This window comes from Mandrillus leucophaeus, unplaced genomic scaffold (genome assembly GCF_000951045.1).
Source record: "Mandrillus leucophaeus isolate KB7577 unplaced genomic scaffold, Mleu.le_1.0 Scaffold397, whole genome shotgun sequence".
Lineage (NCBI taxonomy): Eukaryota > Metazoa > Chordata > Mammalia > Primates > Cercopithecidae > Mandrillus > Mandrillus leucophaeus.
Window position 1 is genome coordinate 3,553,697 of NW_012104220.1, and position 15,542 is coordinate 3,569,238.

The 15,542-nt window shown below is 48.1% G+C and overlaps 1 protein-coding gene across 2 annotated transcripts in view; it reads left to right on the plus strand.

The window, feature by feature from the left end:
• The window catches only part of BCAR3 (breast cancer anti-estrogen resistance 3), a 154,950-nt gene that overhangs the window by 116,250 nt on the left and 23,158 nt on the right, over positions 1 to 15,542 (plus strand). For both annotated transcript variants that reach the window (XM_011991515.1, XM_011991516.1), the window contains 2 exons: positions 8,708 to 8,836; positions 11,680 to 12,122. In XM_011991515.1, coding sequence (XP_011846905.1) covers positions 8,708 to 8,836; positions 11,680 to 12,122 — 572 coding nt within the window. The remainder of the gene's footprint in view (positions 1 to 8,707; positions 8,837 to 11,679; positions 12,123 to 15,542) is intronic.

The following is a 15,542-nucleotide window of genomic DNA, read 5'->3' on the forward strand; positions in this document are numbered from 1 at the left end:
ATCAGGTTCTTTAGTCCTGTGAGTTGGGAATTGTTACCCCTACTCCTTGTGCATACAGAAACAAGCTCAGAAGTATAGAAATGTGCCCATGGTCACTTGTCTTGACCAGCCTCCAAGCTCTCTCCTCTTCTCCACACCCAGTATGACAAGGAACCTGCTAGACAGAGGGCAAGCAAGTGAGCATGGTTCCAGCCAGTCACTGTCTACTGGGCACTCGCTGTGTGCCAGGCACTGGGCCAGGCTCTGGGAGCCAAAGGCAAATAAGGCATGGCCTCTGCTTGGCCTTCAAGGTCCCCGCCTGCCTTGTCTGACTTTCCCCTGGCTGCTCCCCAGTTCCCATCCTGGACTCCTGCCAGGCTGTGCACCTCTACAGATGTGTCACTGTCTGCTGGACCACAAGACAGAGGCATGGAGGCAGGACGTGAGGGATGTTATGTTCAGGGAGCCGTGGAAGGTCCCTGCAATTGGGCCCTGCATCAGAACATGTTAGCAAGTTAGCTTGTGACCAGGTGGAAAAGGGCATTACCTGGCTTATGAAGGAGGCTTTGGGCTTTATCTGGAGGTCACTGTTAGCCCTTGGGAGCATAACCCTTATTTCCTCAGGGCTTGGCAGCCAACAGCCCCAAATAATGTCCTGAAAACTTTAATGCCTCAACTCTGGTGACTCCTGGAGCACACTTCATAATGGCAGGACCCTTACCCATCTCCCCCGCCAGTCATGCCTCTGACAGTTATTTCTGGGGGCCCATAGGGACACTTCCTGTTTGCATCCACAGCCCTCTCATGGTCTGGGCCTCCTAGCAAATTCAGAGCCAAATCCCAGTGTGTCTGCAGGTTCAGTATATGTCAGGGGCATGGGTCAGCTCCCTAGGGCAACACGGAATGGTGTTTAAAGCTCAGGATTCTGGAGGAACAATGCAGGACTGGGGTCTGTGCCCCCAGGGACTAGGCCCGAACCCTGGCATGAATGAAAACTAAATACTAGAAGCTCATTGATTCTGTGTATATGTGTGTGTGGTGGGAGGGGAGTTGAAAGAGACTGTGGCTGTCCTGTCGGCCTTAGCTGGAGCACCCTCGGACTAAACTCTCTGAACCTAGAGGCAATATGACAAGGTTGGTGGTATTGTAGGTGGCAGGTTGTGGGACTAGAGATGGGAGGTAGAGAAACTGTTAGGAGGCTATTGCAGAAGTTCTAGGAGAAAAGAACAGTAATCTAAACAGTGGGGATTCGAATGGGGATAGGTAAAAGAATCAGGAATTTTTTAACCGATGGAAGCTGATTCTGAGGGTTCTAGTTTAGGTAATGAGGGCAGAAGAGATGCCAGTGACTGGGCAAAAGGGCAACGATCAGGCTTTGCAGAGGGGATGAGTTGTTTATCCATATTGACATCTGAGCTCTAATGCGGATTCCAGTAAATATCCCTACCAGGCACTGACCCTAAGGGCTGGAGATGGAGATCTGGGCATTGTCAGTACATTTCAAAAGACTCTGACCTGTGCCTTCAGCCCTGACCCCATCCAGCCCATTGCTCTCACTGCAGCCGGATTGACCTCTTTGAAAGCATCTTTTTGTATACCTGTTGCCTTCCTGGGCAAAGATTTTCAGTGACTCTGACTTTCTGGAGTGTGATGGTCTAAACCCTCAGCCACCAATGTTGGGCTGCCCTCAGCCAGTCCTTGCGTTTCTGGATCAGGACTGCTTTGGTCACAAGTGACAGGGATTCCACTCGTACTAGCCTAGCTCACAAGAGGAGTTTGCCGGCTGATGTAATCAGCTTGGGGCTTAGGGAGGTGCATGCTAGGGGTCACTTTCCATCTCTTGCTCCTCTTCTCTTTGCTTGCTGGTTTGATTCTCTCAGCACTTTGTTCTACCTGTCAGGAAACACGGGGGTGAAGCAACTTCCACGCTTCAAATCTCATGATGTTTTCACTGGAGTGGGATAGAGTACCTTCTTTGCCCAGTACCATCTAGAAAAATCCCAGGAAGAACTCTGATTGGACCAATTTGGTACAGGAGGACTTCCTGGGCCAACTAGCCATGGTCAGGAAGGTGGGGTCAGAACCACATGCTTGGAGTGAAGATGGGGCTCTCCTGGGGGGTGGCAGGGTTGCTGGATGGTTATAAAATACATAACATACCATTGTTATGCCTTCACATGCTTTAGCTGTCTCCTCCAAGCCAGAACCTTCCAGCCAAGGCCAGCTCTTTTTGTCTTCAAAAGACACAAGGAAATGTCTCTTAGCTCAAATGTCCCAAATACCCTTCCTATCCCTGTCCTTAAGTTTTATCCTCACAGTCCAACCCTGGTTCTCCAGACTTCTGTCCTCCTCACATCTCCATGAAGCTGTTTCCAGGACACTCCTGGCCACAGTGACTTTTCTCATTTTTCCACAGGGAAAACCAAAGGACAAAGAGGTGGGGTAACTTGCCCCAGCAGCCGAGCTGGGAGGGACAGGGAGCAGATGGCAGGACAAACAGTATGCTTCTAGAGCTTGAGGTGTGTTAAACTGTTTGTGTGTCATCTTCCAAGGAGACTGTGCCTGCCTTGAGTGCAGGGACAAGGGCATCCATCCCCCACCGGCAGCCAGATGCTGGCAACTGTTTGGTCATGACAATGGATGGCCATGGCCTCCTCAGCCTCTTTCCACCCTCGTTCCTAGGCCTGGGGAAGAGTCTTTCCTGCCGATTTGCACAATTTAAAATCCTGTGGGAACTAGGAAGCCTTTCTTACAGGCAGGGATAGAGTAAAATAATTATTAATTATAATGCAAATGCCATCTTTTTGAAATTCTGCTGTCTCCTACATGCGAATGAGTGTCCCCAGCCTCCTCTGGGCGTTTCTGACAGATCGCCCAAGTGCACCCCTCCCCATCCCCTGTCTTCAGAAGTCGAATCCCCTGCGCCTCCAGGGCCCATTGTTGTGCCTGATTTGAAATGCAGGCTCTGATGCTCACGCAGGAGACCCCGAGCTCCATTCCTCCCATGCCGGAATGGCTTTTCTTCCTTGGAGAGCTGCTGAAATGTGGGTTTCTGCATTAATCAAGGTTCCCAGCACATTCGCGGACCTGGCTCTGCGCCTCCAGAATGTGTTTTCCAATCATCTCCTGGGCCCTGGCTATTCCAGCCTGTCAAGACTGGACTTGCCGGGGCCATGTGGGGCTGCAGAGATGTGCTTTCCAGATTCAGAGTGATATTTATGATTTCTTGGAGCCAACCCCAGCAAGCTAGGACCAGCCCTCTCCGTGTAACCGAGCAGAGGTGCTGGGCCAGGCGGGCAGTGATTGAGGATTGAAGAAACCTGTGGCAGGCAGCCTCCAGGCACTCCGCAGGCTCCAGGCTGCTTTCCTTAACTGCTTCCCTCCCAAACACCTGCCTCCTTCAGCCTCCTGCATCAGACCTTGAACAGGAAGCCTGCTTATTTTACAGAAACAGATTAGTAGCATCCTGATATGAGTCTATTATGACAATTGACAGTGCTATGTGCCAGGGATGTTCTTAGTGCTTTCCAGATGTTGACCCATTTAATCCTTATTAACACCTCATGACATATTATCATGCCCATTTTGTAGATGAGGAGCCTGAGGCTCTACAGAGTTAATGTCACTTGCCCGAGGCCACACAGCAGGTGCGTGGCACAGTGGCCTGTGGATTGAGGTGGCTCTTAAACACTTTGCTGTAACACTTTTTGATATGAGGGCTATTAAAATGCTGGGGATAGGAAAGATGTAGCGAGACTCGGATTTTCATGAAAAGCATCAATTATAGTAACTTATTAATTTTCTAACTATCCTGCAATTTTGTTGGACAAGAGGGGGCGTCATCCACTCCCTACATTTGCCCCATTTGTCACTTTACCTACATCTCATCTCAGACCCCAGTGCTAATGACTGGGACAAACATGAACATTTCGAAGTGGGGCCATGTGAGTGGGTGACCATGTACAGTAGTTACTAACTCTCCCTCCCTTCTTTTCTTCCTTTCCTCCTGAAGGTATACTTATTATTTATGTACATAGTACCTTATCTTACTCTCCCTGTCCCTCTAAAAGGACTACTCAAATTTCTCGAAGCACAAGATATGGGCCCTGCCTGCACATTTGTCTCATTGTGGTCTCATCACGGTTGTGGGTGGATTTGGTCCCTGGAGTGAAGCTGGCAAGACCTGTGCGCACAATGTTCTGGATCCAAAGCCCAGCAGCATCCCTCCCTCCGGAGGCTGAGCCCACAGCTGCTGTGTGGGGTGAGCTCAGGATGGCTGGAGCCTCTGCTGAGGCAGCGAAAACCAACCTTGTCTCTCTGACTCCTCCTCTGCTGCAACCTCCTTCCCTTCAAGACAAAATGCTGGAAAAACAAGGAATCAGATGCCTTCTAGGAATGAGGTTCAAACTCAGGGGCAAATGTTAGAGAATTTAATCTTGGAGAGAGAGTTGTATTACTAGATAATGTAATCATTATTAACGTTTATTGCATTTATGTGAGCAAATGATTATTCACAAGTTATCTTGCTCTGCCTGGCAGTTGAAGAAAACGTACAGTCCAGAGGGCCACAGTCCTGCATTCACATTCAATGTCAGCTTTCTAAGAGAGCACAGCCGTGTTACTCATTCTGGGTGCCACAATGCCTACTGTCCCTTGCCGACAGAGGGATTGAGGATGACTTGAGTCCAGCCCGTCCTTAAAGCACACTGAGTTCAGAAGATGTCTACAAATGTGAGAGCTGGAAAGGAGCTAGGAGAAAAGGCTATGGGAACTGGGGTGGATTTAAACGACGTGCTTGTGTCTATTTTCCCAAGATTGGAAGCAGTTGGAATACCTAGGACCTGACACCTTATTCTGCCTCTTCTCATAAATCATTCTGGGCTATGCAAACAACAACAATGTATGTGAATATTATGTGAGTGAATACAGTACTAATCTCTTCTGCCCTTCCCTTAGAAAGGTAGTCTGAGGAAGGGCAGGAGGATTCTTAGGGCATTCATAGAATAAATTAGAACTTAGATCAATTAGAGGACACTGATAGCCACACAGAGGGGATGAAACCTTTGCTGAAGGCAGAGGCTCTGTTTTGTTACCTTAAATTGCTAGAATTTGCTTCATAGCCAAGTCCCAAAAACTAGCCTATGCCATGAACAAAATGGTTGCATTCCAGGGAGAAATCCAAATTCTTCCCACATGGCAGCAGAGAAGTGGAAGGATACACTGTCACCAGTAATTCAGGTTGTATGTGGGAAGCCTACAGAATTCTGCCAAATGTTACAGACATGCATGACCAGTCCTATGAAGCAGGAATCTCATTTCTGGTCCCCAAGAAGCACAGATATCAATCACAATGTTCTCAGAAATACAGATGGATACATTTTGCCACAATTTGTTATATGGTCACCTCTCACTAACCTGTGGGGTTTACAGTCCATCAAAGTACTTATCTATAGTGGCAAAATCCCAGTTGGGAGATCCAGATCTCATAAAATACAGGCAGCTGGGAAAAATAATTGCATTAATATATGTGACAAAGGCAGTAGTGAAAGTTCTAGAAGGTTTCCACTCCCAAAATAACCACTGTTTAATCATGAGGTGGGCATATGGGGTGATCCTTTTGAATTGCTTTCTTCAGTTGTCTGGCAGACTTGTCTACATCATCTGCTAAGGCAGAGGCGCCCAGCAGCACACATGGCTCCCTGCAGTATATTCGAGCTAGCCCTCACTGGCTGGAAATGGAAAGCCTTTTGCAATTGCTTGTTCACTCTGAGTTTCCCTCTCTCCCTCCCTCCCTCCCTCTCATTTTCTTCCCTCTCTCTTTCCCTCCTTCCCTTTTACAATACAAGTCTAGGCAGTTGTGTAACCTTCAAACTTTTCATAAATTATGCAAGAGCTTAAGGGCATACTTTTTGAAGTCTGGTCTTTCATTCCAAATTATTTGAGAGCATCAATCTTAATATCTTCATTTCTCTCTCTCTAGGTACTTTCCTGTAGTACCCTACCTCCTATAGTACCCTGTAGGATTCCGTCTCTGGAGTCTACAGGGGGAAAGAACAATAATTTAGAATTTTTCTGTTCTTCTGTTAGTAATATGGACAGAAGTAGCAAGAGAGTTGATTTTATATTTTTTGTAACTAGTTTAAAAGCATTATCTCAAAACCTGGAATAAAAGATTGATGCATATAAAGTGCTAAAAAAAAAATAATAATAAGCCTTGCAGTTATGAGCAGAGCTGAGAAGGGAGCCGGGGAGAGGGAGAGGTGGCTGAGTGTTAGGACATCAGGGAGGAAGGAAAATGCAAAGATAAATATGGAAATAGCTTCTTGGATATAAGCAAATAAATTTTCAATAAAGAACCGTGCAAGACCTGCTGTATGTTTTCAGATCTCCACATTTTCAGAGCTCAGACCAAAAAGTGGGCCCAGGGTGCAGCACAAGGGATTTAGGCTAAGCCTGCAGACTGCCTTTCAGGGTGGCTCAGTGGGGGTCAGGTCACAATATGGGTTAGGATTTAGTTCAGCCGCCAGTGACGGGAACACCCACCAATCACAGGTGTCCATAAAGTAGATCACCTAGAAGACCTGGAGGCTGGCGGCCCAGAACTGGTGTGTTGGCCCCACAGTCATCAGGGACCCAGCCTCAATCAGACCTTCCACCCAGCCATTCCTAGATGTGGCTCCCCACTCATGGTCCAGAATGGTGTTGAGGCTCCAGCCATCGCATCTCAGCTCCTTGGTCAGAACTGAGTCCTGTGGCCACATCTCCCTGGAAGAGACAGAGATTGAGGAATGTGGTCTTTTGGCTGAATGGCAGCATGCCCAGCGAAAACAGGGCTTCAAATAACTTGACAGAGAAAGAGAGAATCTCCCTAACTAAGCAAGGTCAGCATCTTTCTCATCCTGGGGTATTTGTTTACTAAATACCCAGTGCCTGATGTTTTCAGGCATTGCTCAAGGGCGGTGGGGAAAAAGTAAATGGATTTCTGTTTTCATGAAACTTACAGTCTAGTGGGAGGCAAGACAGACAATAAAAGAACAGTAAAGCGTGGCCGGGTTGACAGCCTGCGTTCCACACTCAAGCTGTCTTCAGATGAAGCTCCACAATATTAATAATGGAGCGGACGGTGTCAAACATCACCATCTAAAGCCTGTAGGCACCCTGGACAGCCAGCGTCAGCATCTCTTTGATGCAAATTCCATCTTCAGACACTCCCCAGTGAGTGTCTGCCCAGTGAGAAGAGGAGGAGGGAGAAGTAAACACATAGTAAGCCAGGGCCCCGTTTAAAAATCAGCCCCCGAGTGACTCTTCAGCTAACTTGCCTCATGGGCCAGTGTGCAAAGAAACACTAGAGGATAAGAATCTAGCCCTAAAATTCCAGGGTTTTTTTTTTTGGTTCGGGGGGCGGTGGAAAAGAATTTGGAGCTATTTCTTTGCTGAGGTGCAAAGTAGTATAATAGGCCAGGCACGGTGGCTCACACCTGTAATCCCAGCACTTTGAGAGGCCGAGGTGGGTGGATCGCTTGAGCCCAGGAGTTTGAGACCAGCCTGGGCAACATGGCAAAACCCTATCTCTAAAAAAAAAAAATTACAAAAATTAGCCAGGCATGGTGGCACGTGCTTGTAGTCCTAGCTACCAGAGAGGCTGAGGTGGGAGGATCGCTGGAGCCCAGGAGGCCAAGGCTGCAGTGAGCTGAGATTGCGCCACTGTGTTCTAGCCTGGACGACAGAGTGAGACCCTGTCTCAAAAAAGTAAAACAAATAAACATTTTTAAAAAGTGGTGTGATAAGTAATAATTGTGTGGCTCCCTTGGGGGTTTGAAAGGCAAGCTGGGAAACTTGGGAAAACCACAGGGACACAGCCTTTTTCTGCTCATGGGACCTTCAGCAAGCGGTTCCTGGTCAGCAAGCCTGGTCTTGCTGGGAACTGGGCAGGTTTCCAGGTTCAGTTCACATGTTGTAAGTGGGCATGGCTCTAAATTAAACCTGGAGCCACTGCTGCCCACCTAGCACTCCCTGCCGTGGCCACTGTGCAATGCCGCAGACTAGTGATTCTCAAACATCTGAGGTGAAGGACCAGGGTTGTCTTTTTAAATTTGCTTCAGTTTCCTATCTGTTATAAAAATGAAATATTAGAAACGTGAAATAAAGACATAGACTTCTGTTATTAGATTCAAGAGACATAAAATTGCTCTGTCCATTTGCCCTAAAAGTTTCTAAAGACGGACTCAATTCCTGAACTTGAGTTTACCAACAGCAAAGAAGTCAGGGCCATCGCTACCAGCCCAAGGATTCTGCTTTGGGCCTCACTGCCCAGAGGCCCAGTATCTAAGGCCAGAAGGGAACAGCTGCCCTCCCCACGCTATGTCAGGACAGTCCTGAAGGAGAATGAGGAAGCTCTCCGCTGGGAAGAGAGCAGCCTGGGCTGCTGTGTCCTGCCACCTGTTCACCTCTCTGGCCCTTCCTGCCCAGCTGCTTGAGTAGACTGGTCAAAGGAACCTCTTGGTGGACTCTCCTACCATAGTCCCCATGTGCAGGTGAAAATTTTATTACATAGTTGCGACCAGAGAAACGAAAGGTCACAGCTCTTTGTAATCATTATCTAGGCTCCCCTACCTGAACGCAGGCTTTAGCATAACTGGTTGGATTAGTGAAGCAGGCAGTCACCTCCAGCTGGCATGGCCTGGTGTGGCCTGGGCAGGGTGAGCTCATGGTTGACTCTGTGTTGCAGTTCTCCAAGGAGAGGCACATCATGGACAGGACCCCCGAGAAGCTGAAGAAGGAGCTGGAGGAGGAGCTGCTGCTGAGCAGCGAGGACCTGCGCAGCCATGCCTGGTACCACGGCCGCATCCCCCGACAGGTACCTGGTCTTGTCCCTTCCAGCACACACAGGGCTGCTCTCAGGCAACATACAGACTGATGATCTGCAGGGCCCCACTTCGAGGCCACATGGGAGGAAGCTCCTGTGTAACCAAAAACAGATACTCTAAAAATGATTTCATTTAGACCCTTCTCTAAGAAGACCTTGGGAAGAGCTGAGGTCAAGAACCCAAAGCACACATCCACATGTTCAGGAAGTAGAGGGACAGCCAGCACTCCTGGGGTCTGCAAGCACAGAGCTGTGGGAGGCAGCAGCCACAGGGTCAGCAACCGGAAGAACTAGGAGGGCGGGGTATGGCCCAGGTAATTGAACTCTTGGCCAGCTGCCAGCAGCCTCAGCCCATTTTGCAGCCCATCCTTCTCAAGGCAGTGGCTTAGCTTCGGGAGGAGAGAGGGCGGTGGCCCAGACCAACAAGGCTGCCTCTGGCCCGGTGAGCTGGCAGTTATTCACACTCTCCATGGCTTCCCTGCTGGATCCCGTGACCAGAGGTGGGGAAGAAGGGAAATTAAACCCATGACCACAGACTCGTGGCCCAGAATATACTGTGCGATCGTCATTTGGGTGATTGCCATGAATAATGTTTTTTCATTTAATACTGTAAAAATTGAAAAATAGAATAAGTCTGCAGAATTGAGGCATAGAATTTCCCTTGGGTTTTTATTGTAAACCTGATCTGGCCAATCATTAACCAAGGACAACATGACAGGAAATGTGTGGACAGGGGCTGGGGGGAAGGGCATCATGTCTTAAGTTTTTTTTTGTTTTTTGTTTTTTTTGAGACAGAGTCTTACTCTATCGCCCAGGCTGGAGTGCAATAACACGATCTCAGCTCACTGCAACCTCTGCCTCCTGGGTTCAAGCGATTCTCCTGCCTCAGCCTCTCCAGTAGCTGGGATTACAGGTGCCCACCACCACGCCCTGCTAATTTTTATATTTTTAGTAGAGACAGGGTTTCACCATGTTGGCCAGGCTGGTCTCGAACTCCTGACCTCAAGTGATCCACCCACCTCGGCCTCTCAAAGTGCTGGGATTACAGGCGTAAACCACTGCGCCCAGGCTTTTTTTTTTCTTTTTCTTTTTTTTAATGCAGCAGATTTCTTGGCACAATCAAATAAATAATTATTATTCTGACTTTTTTTTAAGTGTAAAATTGATTGTAGAAAATATACATAGCAAAAAGAAGGAAATTAAACTCTTATCCATAATTCTCATAATTCTCCTGGGGATATCCATGATGAATACTTTTGTGTACAGACATCACCCCAGGCTTTTCGAAATCAAGTATGAGATCGTACTGCATATACTTTTTTGGTAGCCCATTCTACTCACTCACTATGTCCTGGGAATTTTCACCCACTGTAGAATATTCTTCTGCACCAGACTATGTTGTATGTCTGTCCACGGTATGCATGCACCACAATTTATTGGACACGTAGAGTGTTTCTAATACTTTGACCAACATCCTTTATGATTGCTATGTTCATACCTACAATTATTTTCACAGGCTCAATTCTAAGAAATGAAATTTCTATGTGAAAACATTTTTGAGGCAAAGATGCAATTTTAAAGTAACCATGGTAGCCTACTCTTTTGAGTTAGCAGAAGTATACTGTTGATCAAATATTGGAATGTCCCAGAAAAATTGTCAGAATTATAAAACTGATGACTGTCACCACTGTCCGTCTCCTTATCATGGTCATCAAATTTGTTTACTACTAACCATGAGTATTAATTTTCAGTGATAAATCGTTCCAAACTGGATAACTGAACACTCTAACCATAACCATAATAACAAGTTATTGCTAACATTTTAGCCCCTTAAATCTTTATAGCCATTCCGTAGGTAATATTATCATTTGTGTTTTTCAGATGATGTAAGTGAGCCACAAGGAGATTATGTAATTTGTCCTGAGGCATACAGCTGAGCCAGGATGCAAACCCAGGTGGTCAGGCTACAGGAACAGCCAGGCTATACCACATTATAAATTCTCCAGTTGCTATAAGCAGCAGCATCATGCTAGTTAACTATTTTTGAGCATCCACCATGTTCCAGCGCTTGCATATGTTATGTATACAAATACATAACCCTCATAGTAACTGTAAGATGGACCCCAGCCTGACTTTGTTCCAGGCCTCCTAGCCAGTAATTGGTGTGTCCAGAATCCATACCCTAGTCCTGCATGCAGAGTCCTCCTCCCTATTGGCCAGGCCTGGAGAGGGGCATCTTAGGAGAGGGCCCCGAGGACAACTTCTAGACACCAACAAATACCTTCTTTCTCCTCACTCCACTTGTTGGGGAGGGAAAATCAGGCCTGCCAGGCACATGTTTTCTCATTTCTTATTTCCTGTTGCATTACGTCATTCAGGTCCGTATAAACATCATGTTCTTGTGACACCTCCGCAACCACCCTATTTTACTGGACAGCCCTCATCCCCTCCCCGGCACTCCCTGCCTCCTTTCCTGGTTCACTTTTTCCCTGACCTTACAACTGGCATGCATAGCTGTTGGTTATTTATCCTCACTCAAACAGAAGCTCCCACCAAAACCAGGAGCTCCATAAGCTGGGCTCTTCGGTGCCACTGTCACCACCGCATCCCCTGAGCCTGCAGTGGTTCTTGGCACGAGTAGGTGGTCAATGAACAGTTCTTGAATGAATGATTGGATCTCCTATGAATTTGGTATTTGAAAAACTAAAGAACTGGCCCAAGAAGAGACATAGTAGCATTGTCCTCTGTTGGCCCAGAGAAGTGGGTAGCCAGAAGCTTTTAGAAGGAATGTGAATTTGCCTTTCCTACCCCTCACTCACCTTTTTGTCCCAAAGGTGTCAGAAAACCTTGTGCAGCGAGATGGTGACTTCCTAGTTCGTGACTCTCTGTCCAGCCCTGGGAACTTTGTCCTGACCTGTCAGTGGAAGAACCTCGCTCAGCACTTCAAAATCAACCGGACGGTTCTGCGGCTCAGCGAGGCCTACAGCCGCGTGCAGTACCAGTTCGAGATGGAGAGCTTCGACTCCATCCCTGGCCTGGTGCGCTGCTACGTGGGCAACCGCCGGCCCATCTCCCAGCAGAGTGGCGCCATCATCTTCCAGCCCATCAACAGGACGGTGCCCCTGCGGTGCCTGGAGGAGCGTTATGGCACCTCCCCAGGCCAGGCCCGGGAGGGCAGCCTCACCGAGGGAAGGCCAGACGTGACCAAGAGGCTGAGCCTCACCATGGGTGGCGTCCAGGCCCGAGAGCAGAATTTGCCCAGGGGAAACCTCCTCAGGTAGGTCAGGGCCTCCTCCTCAGGACTATGAGGGGCGCCAGGGGTGCCCAAGGTTAGTTAGGCAGATGAAGAATTCATCATGGAACAGAGAAATAAAAGATGTTAATAGGAATGCTGACTGTTCACGGAATAGCAGTCATGAGGCAGTGCACGATCAGCTCCTAGCCGAGCAGGGCCAGCAATGAATGGTACAGGAGCTGAGGAAGGATTGTGGGGGCACTTACAGGGGAGACCTTGTGAAGGGGGTAGGCTTAGGCTGGTCTGATGGCTGGGGGAAATTTGGATAGATGCTGCAAAAGGCAGGGGGTGTTCCAGGTGGGAGGCACAGCATGGGCATAAGTGTGGGGACAGAAAATGCCATGAAGAGCTTGGAGTGAGTGTGCTGATGGGGCTGGAACAAAGGGTCTGTGCAAGGGACCCGTAGCAGTCAGCTTAGGGAGGTAGCCCCAGCCAAATCATGGGGGCCTTAATGCCAGGTGCAGGGCTTTGAGGGAGCTGCACAGATTCAGCATAGTGAACACGGTGTCCTAAGAATAGAAATGGACAGTGATGTACTGGGGGCGAGGAGTGAGACAGGAACAGGAAACCCAGTTACTGAGTCATGGAGGGCCCTGGCTGCAGGAGTGGAGTGAAGGGAGAGTTGAGAGATGCAGGAGCCTGGCCTCCCAGGACTCTTCTGCACGTGGTAGAGTCAGAGGAGGGCACATTGGAGACCACAGGAGTGACCAGGAGGAAGGGCACTGTGGAGGATAAAACACACTTTTTATTTTATTTTATTTTTTTTTTTGAGACGGAGTCTCGCTCTGTCACCCAGGCTGGAGTGCAGTGGCCGGATCTCAGCTCACTGAAAGCTCCGCCTTCCAGGTTTACGCCATTCTCCTGCCTCAGCCTCCGGAGTAGCTGGGACTACAGGCACCCGCCACCACGCCCGGCTAATTTTTTGTATTTTTAGTAGAGACAGGGTTTCACCGTGTTAGCCCAGATGGTCTCGATCTGACCTCGTGATCCGCCCGTCTTGGCCTCCCAAAGTGCTGGGATTACAGGCTTGAGCCACCGCACCCGGCCAAAACACACTTTTTCATCTGAGCTGGAAGACTGTGGTTTTGTTGAGTGCCAGAGTCCAGCAGCAGTTTTGGGGTCCAGGCGATGAGTTAGGGCTGAAAACTTAAATTAGGGCTTGGTCCACATGGAAAGGGTGGTTCACTTGATGAGAACAGATGAGATGTCTAAGATAGGAGATGCAGAGAGCATGGGGGCTGTATTCTGAATCGCAGGGAATGGGGGAAGAGAAGGATTCAGGGCACTTGGTGGAAAATCAGGGCTTCAAAACCTCCCTGATCCTAGGCACGCAGCTGTCAAATGTCAGCGATGGTGGGCTGCATCTGTATAGGGCCGATCTTTCATGGAGCTCAGAGTCTTTGTGCATATTATCTAAAAGCACTGGGAAAGGAAACGAGAGAAAAGGCAGGCATAAGAACACAGATCCAGTCCAGCCCCTCAGTCACACAGCAGCCTGACCCGTCTCCCAGCTTCTAATGTTATGCACATAAACCAACATATTTTATTCTACTCACTGGTTTTCTTTTTGGTCCATGAGGAAATGTCACAAACTGTCATTTCTATACTGCAAAACTTCGGGAGGAAAATACAGGACTCTGTGTGGAATGCAGATGACAGCTGTGTGCTGCCTGGAGGCTCTGGCACATGCTAGTCAGCATCTGGCTGGGGACCCAGTAGCCAGGCACAAATGCTGGTTCCACACTGGGCAACTGTTCAACCATGGGCAAGCGACTTGACCTTCCTGGGCCTCACCTTCTTTATCTGGAAAGATGGAGCTTGTGAGGTGTACATGATTTAATATATGCAAAGTGCTCCGAACAGTGCAGGCACATAGGAGGTGCTAGGGAAATACTCGTGATAATTATTATCTGGAGGGGAGCAGAATGTCAGACTCAGATCCAGCACAGTGGCTCACAACTATAATCCCAGCACTTTGGGAGGCTAAGGTGGGCAGATTGCCTGAGCTCGGGGGTTTGAGACCAGCTTGGGCCACATGGCATAACCCCGTCTCTACAAAAAATATGAAAATTAATATAAGGAGCTCAAACAACTCTATAGGAAAAAATCTAATAATCTGATTTTAAAAATGGGCAAAAGATTTGCTCTTTTGAGAAATGGGTATTTCTCAAAAGAAGACATGCAAATGGGCTGGGCACGGTGGCTCACGCCTGTAATCCCAGCACTTTGGGAGGCTGAGGCAGGTGGATTACCTGAGGTCAGGAGTTCAAGACCAACCTGGCCAACATGGAGAAACTCCATCTCTACTAAAAATGCAAAAATTAGCCAGGTGTGGTGGTGCACGCCTGTAGTCCCAGCTATTAGGGAGGAGAATTGCTTGAACCCAGGAGGCAGTGAGCCGAGATCATGCTGCTGCAGTGGCAAACAGGCATATGAAAAGGTACTCAACATGATTGGTCATCAGAGAAATGTAAATCAAAACTATAACGGATATCACCTTACCCCAGTTAAAAAGGCCTTAATCCAAAAGACGGGTAATAACAAATGCTGGTGAGGATTGTGGAGAAAAGGGAACCGTCTTACACTGTTGATGGGAATGTAAATTAGTATAGCCACCATGGAGAACAGTTTGGAGGTTCCTCAGAAAACTAAAAATTGAGCTACTATATGATCCAGCAATCCCACTGCTGGGTATATACCCAGAAGAGTGGAAATCAAAGAGATATATCAAAGAGATAACCTGTACTATGTTTGTTGCAGCACTGTTTACAATAGCTCAGATTTGGAAGCAGCCTAAGTGTCCATCAACAGCTGAACAGATAAAGGAAATGTGCGTATACACAGTGGAGTACTATTCAGCCATAAAAAAATGAGATCCTGTCATTTGCAACCACATAGATGGAATTGGAGATCATTATGTTAAGTGAAATAAGCCAGGCACAGAAAGACAAACATCACATGTTCTCTCTTATCTGTGGGATCAAAAAGTCAAAACAATTGAATTCTTGGACACAGAGAGTAGAAGTATGGTGGGCCGGATGCGGTGGCTCACACCTGTAATCCCAGCACTTTGGGAGGCCGAGGCAGGTGGATCATGAGGTCAGGAGTTCGAGACCAGCCTGGCCAACATGGTAAAACCCCATCTGTACTAAAAATACAAAAATTAGCTGGGCATGGTGGCACGTGCCTGTAATCCCAGCTACTCAGGAGGCTGAGGCAGGAGAACTGCTTGAACCAGAACCTGGGAGGCAGAGGTTGCGGTGAGCCAAGATCACGCCATTGCCCTCCAGCCTGGACAACAAGAGTGAAACTCTGTCTCAAAAAAAAAAAAAAAAAAGGATGGTTAGCAGAGCCTGGGAAGGGTAGTAGTGGGTAGGGAGTCAGGGGTGGGAGGGGGGTGGG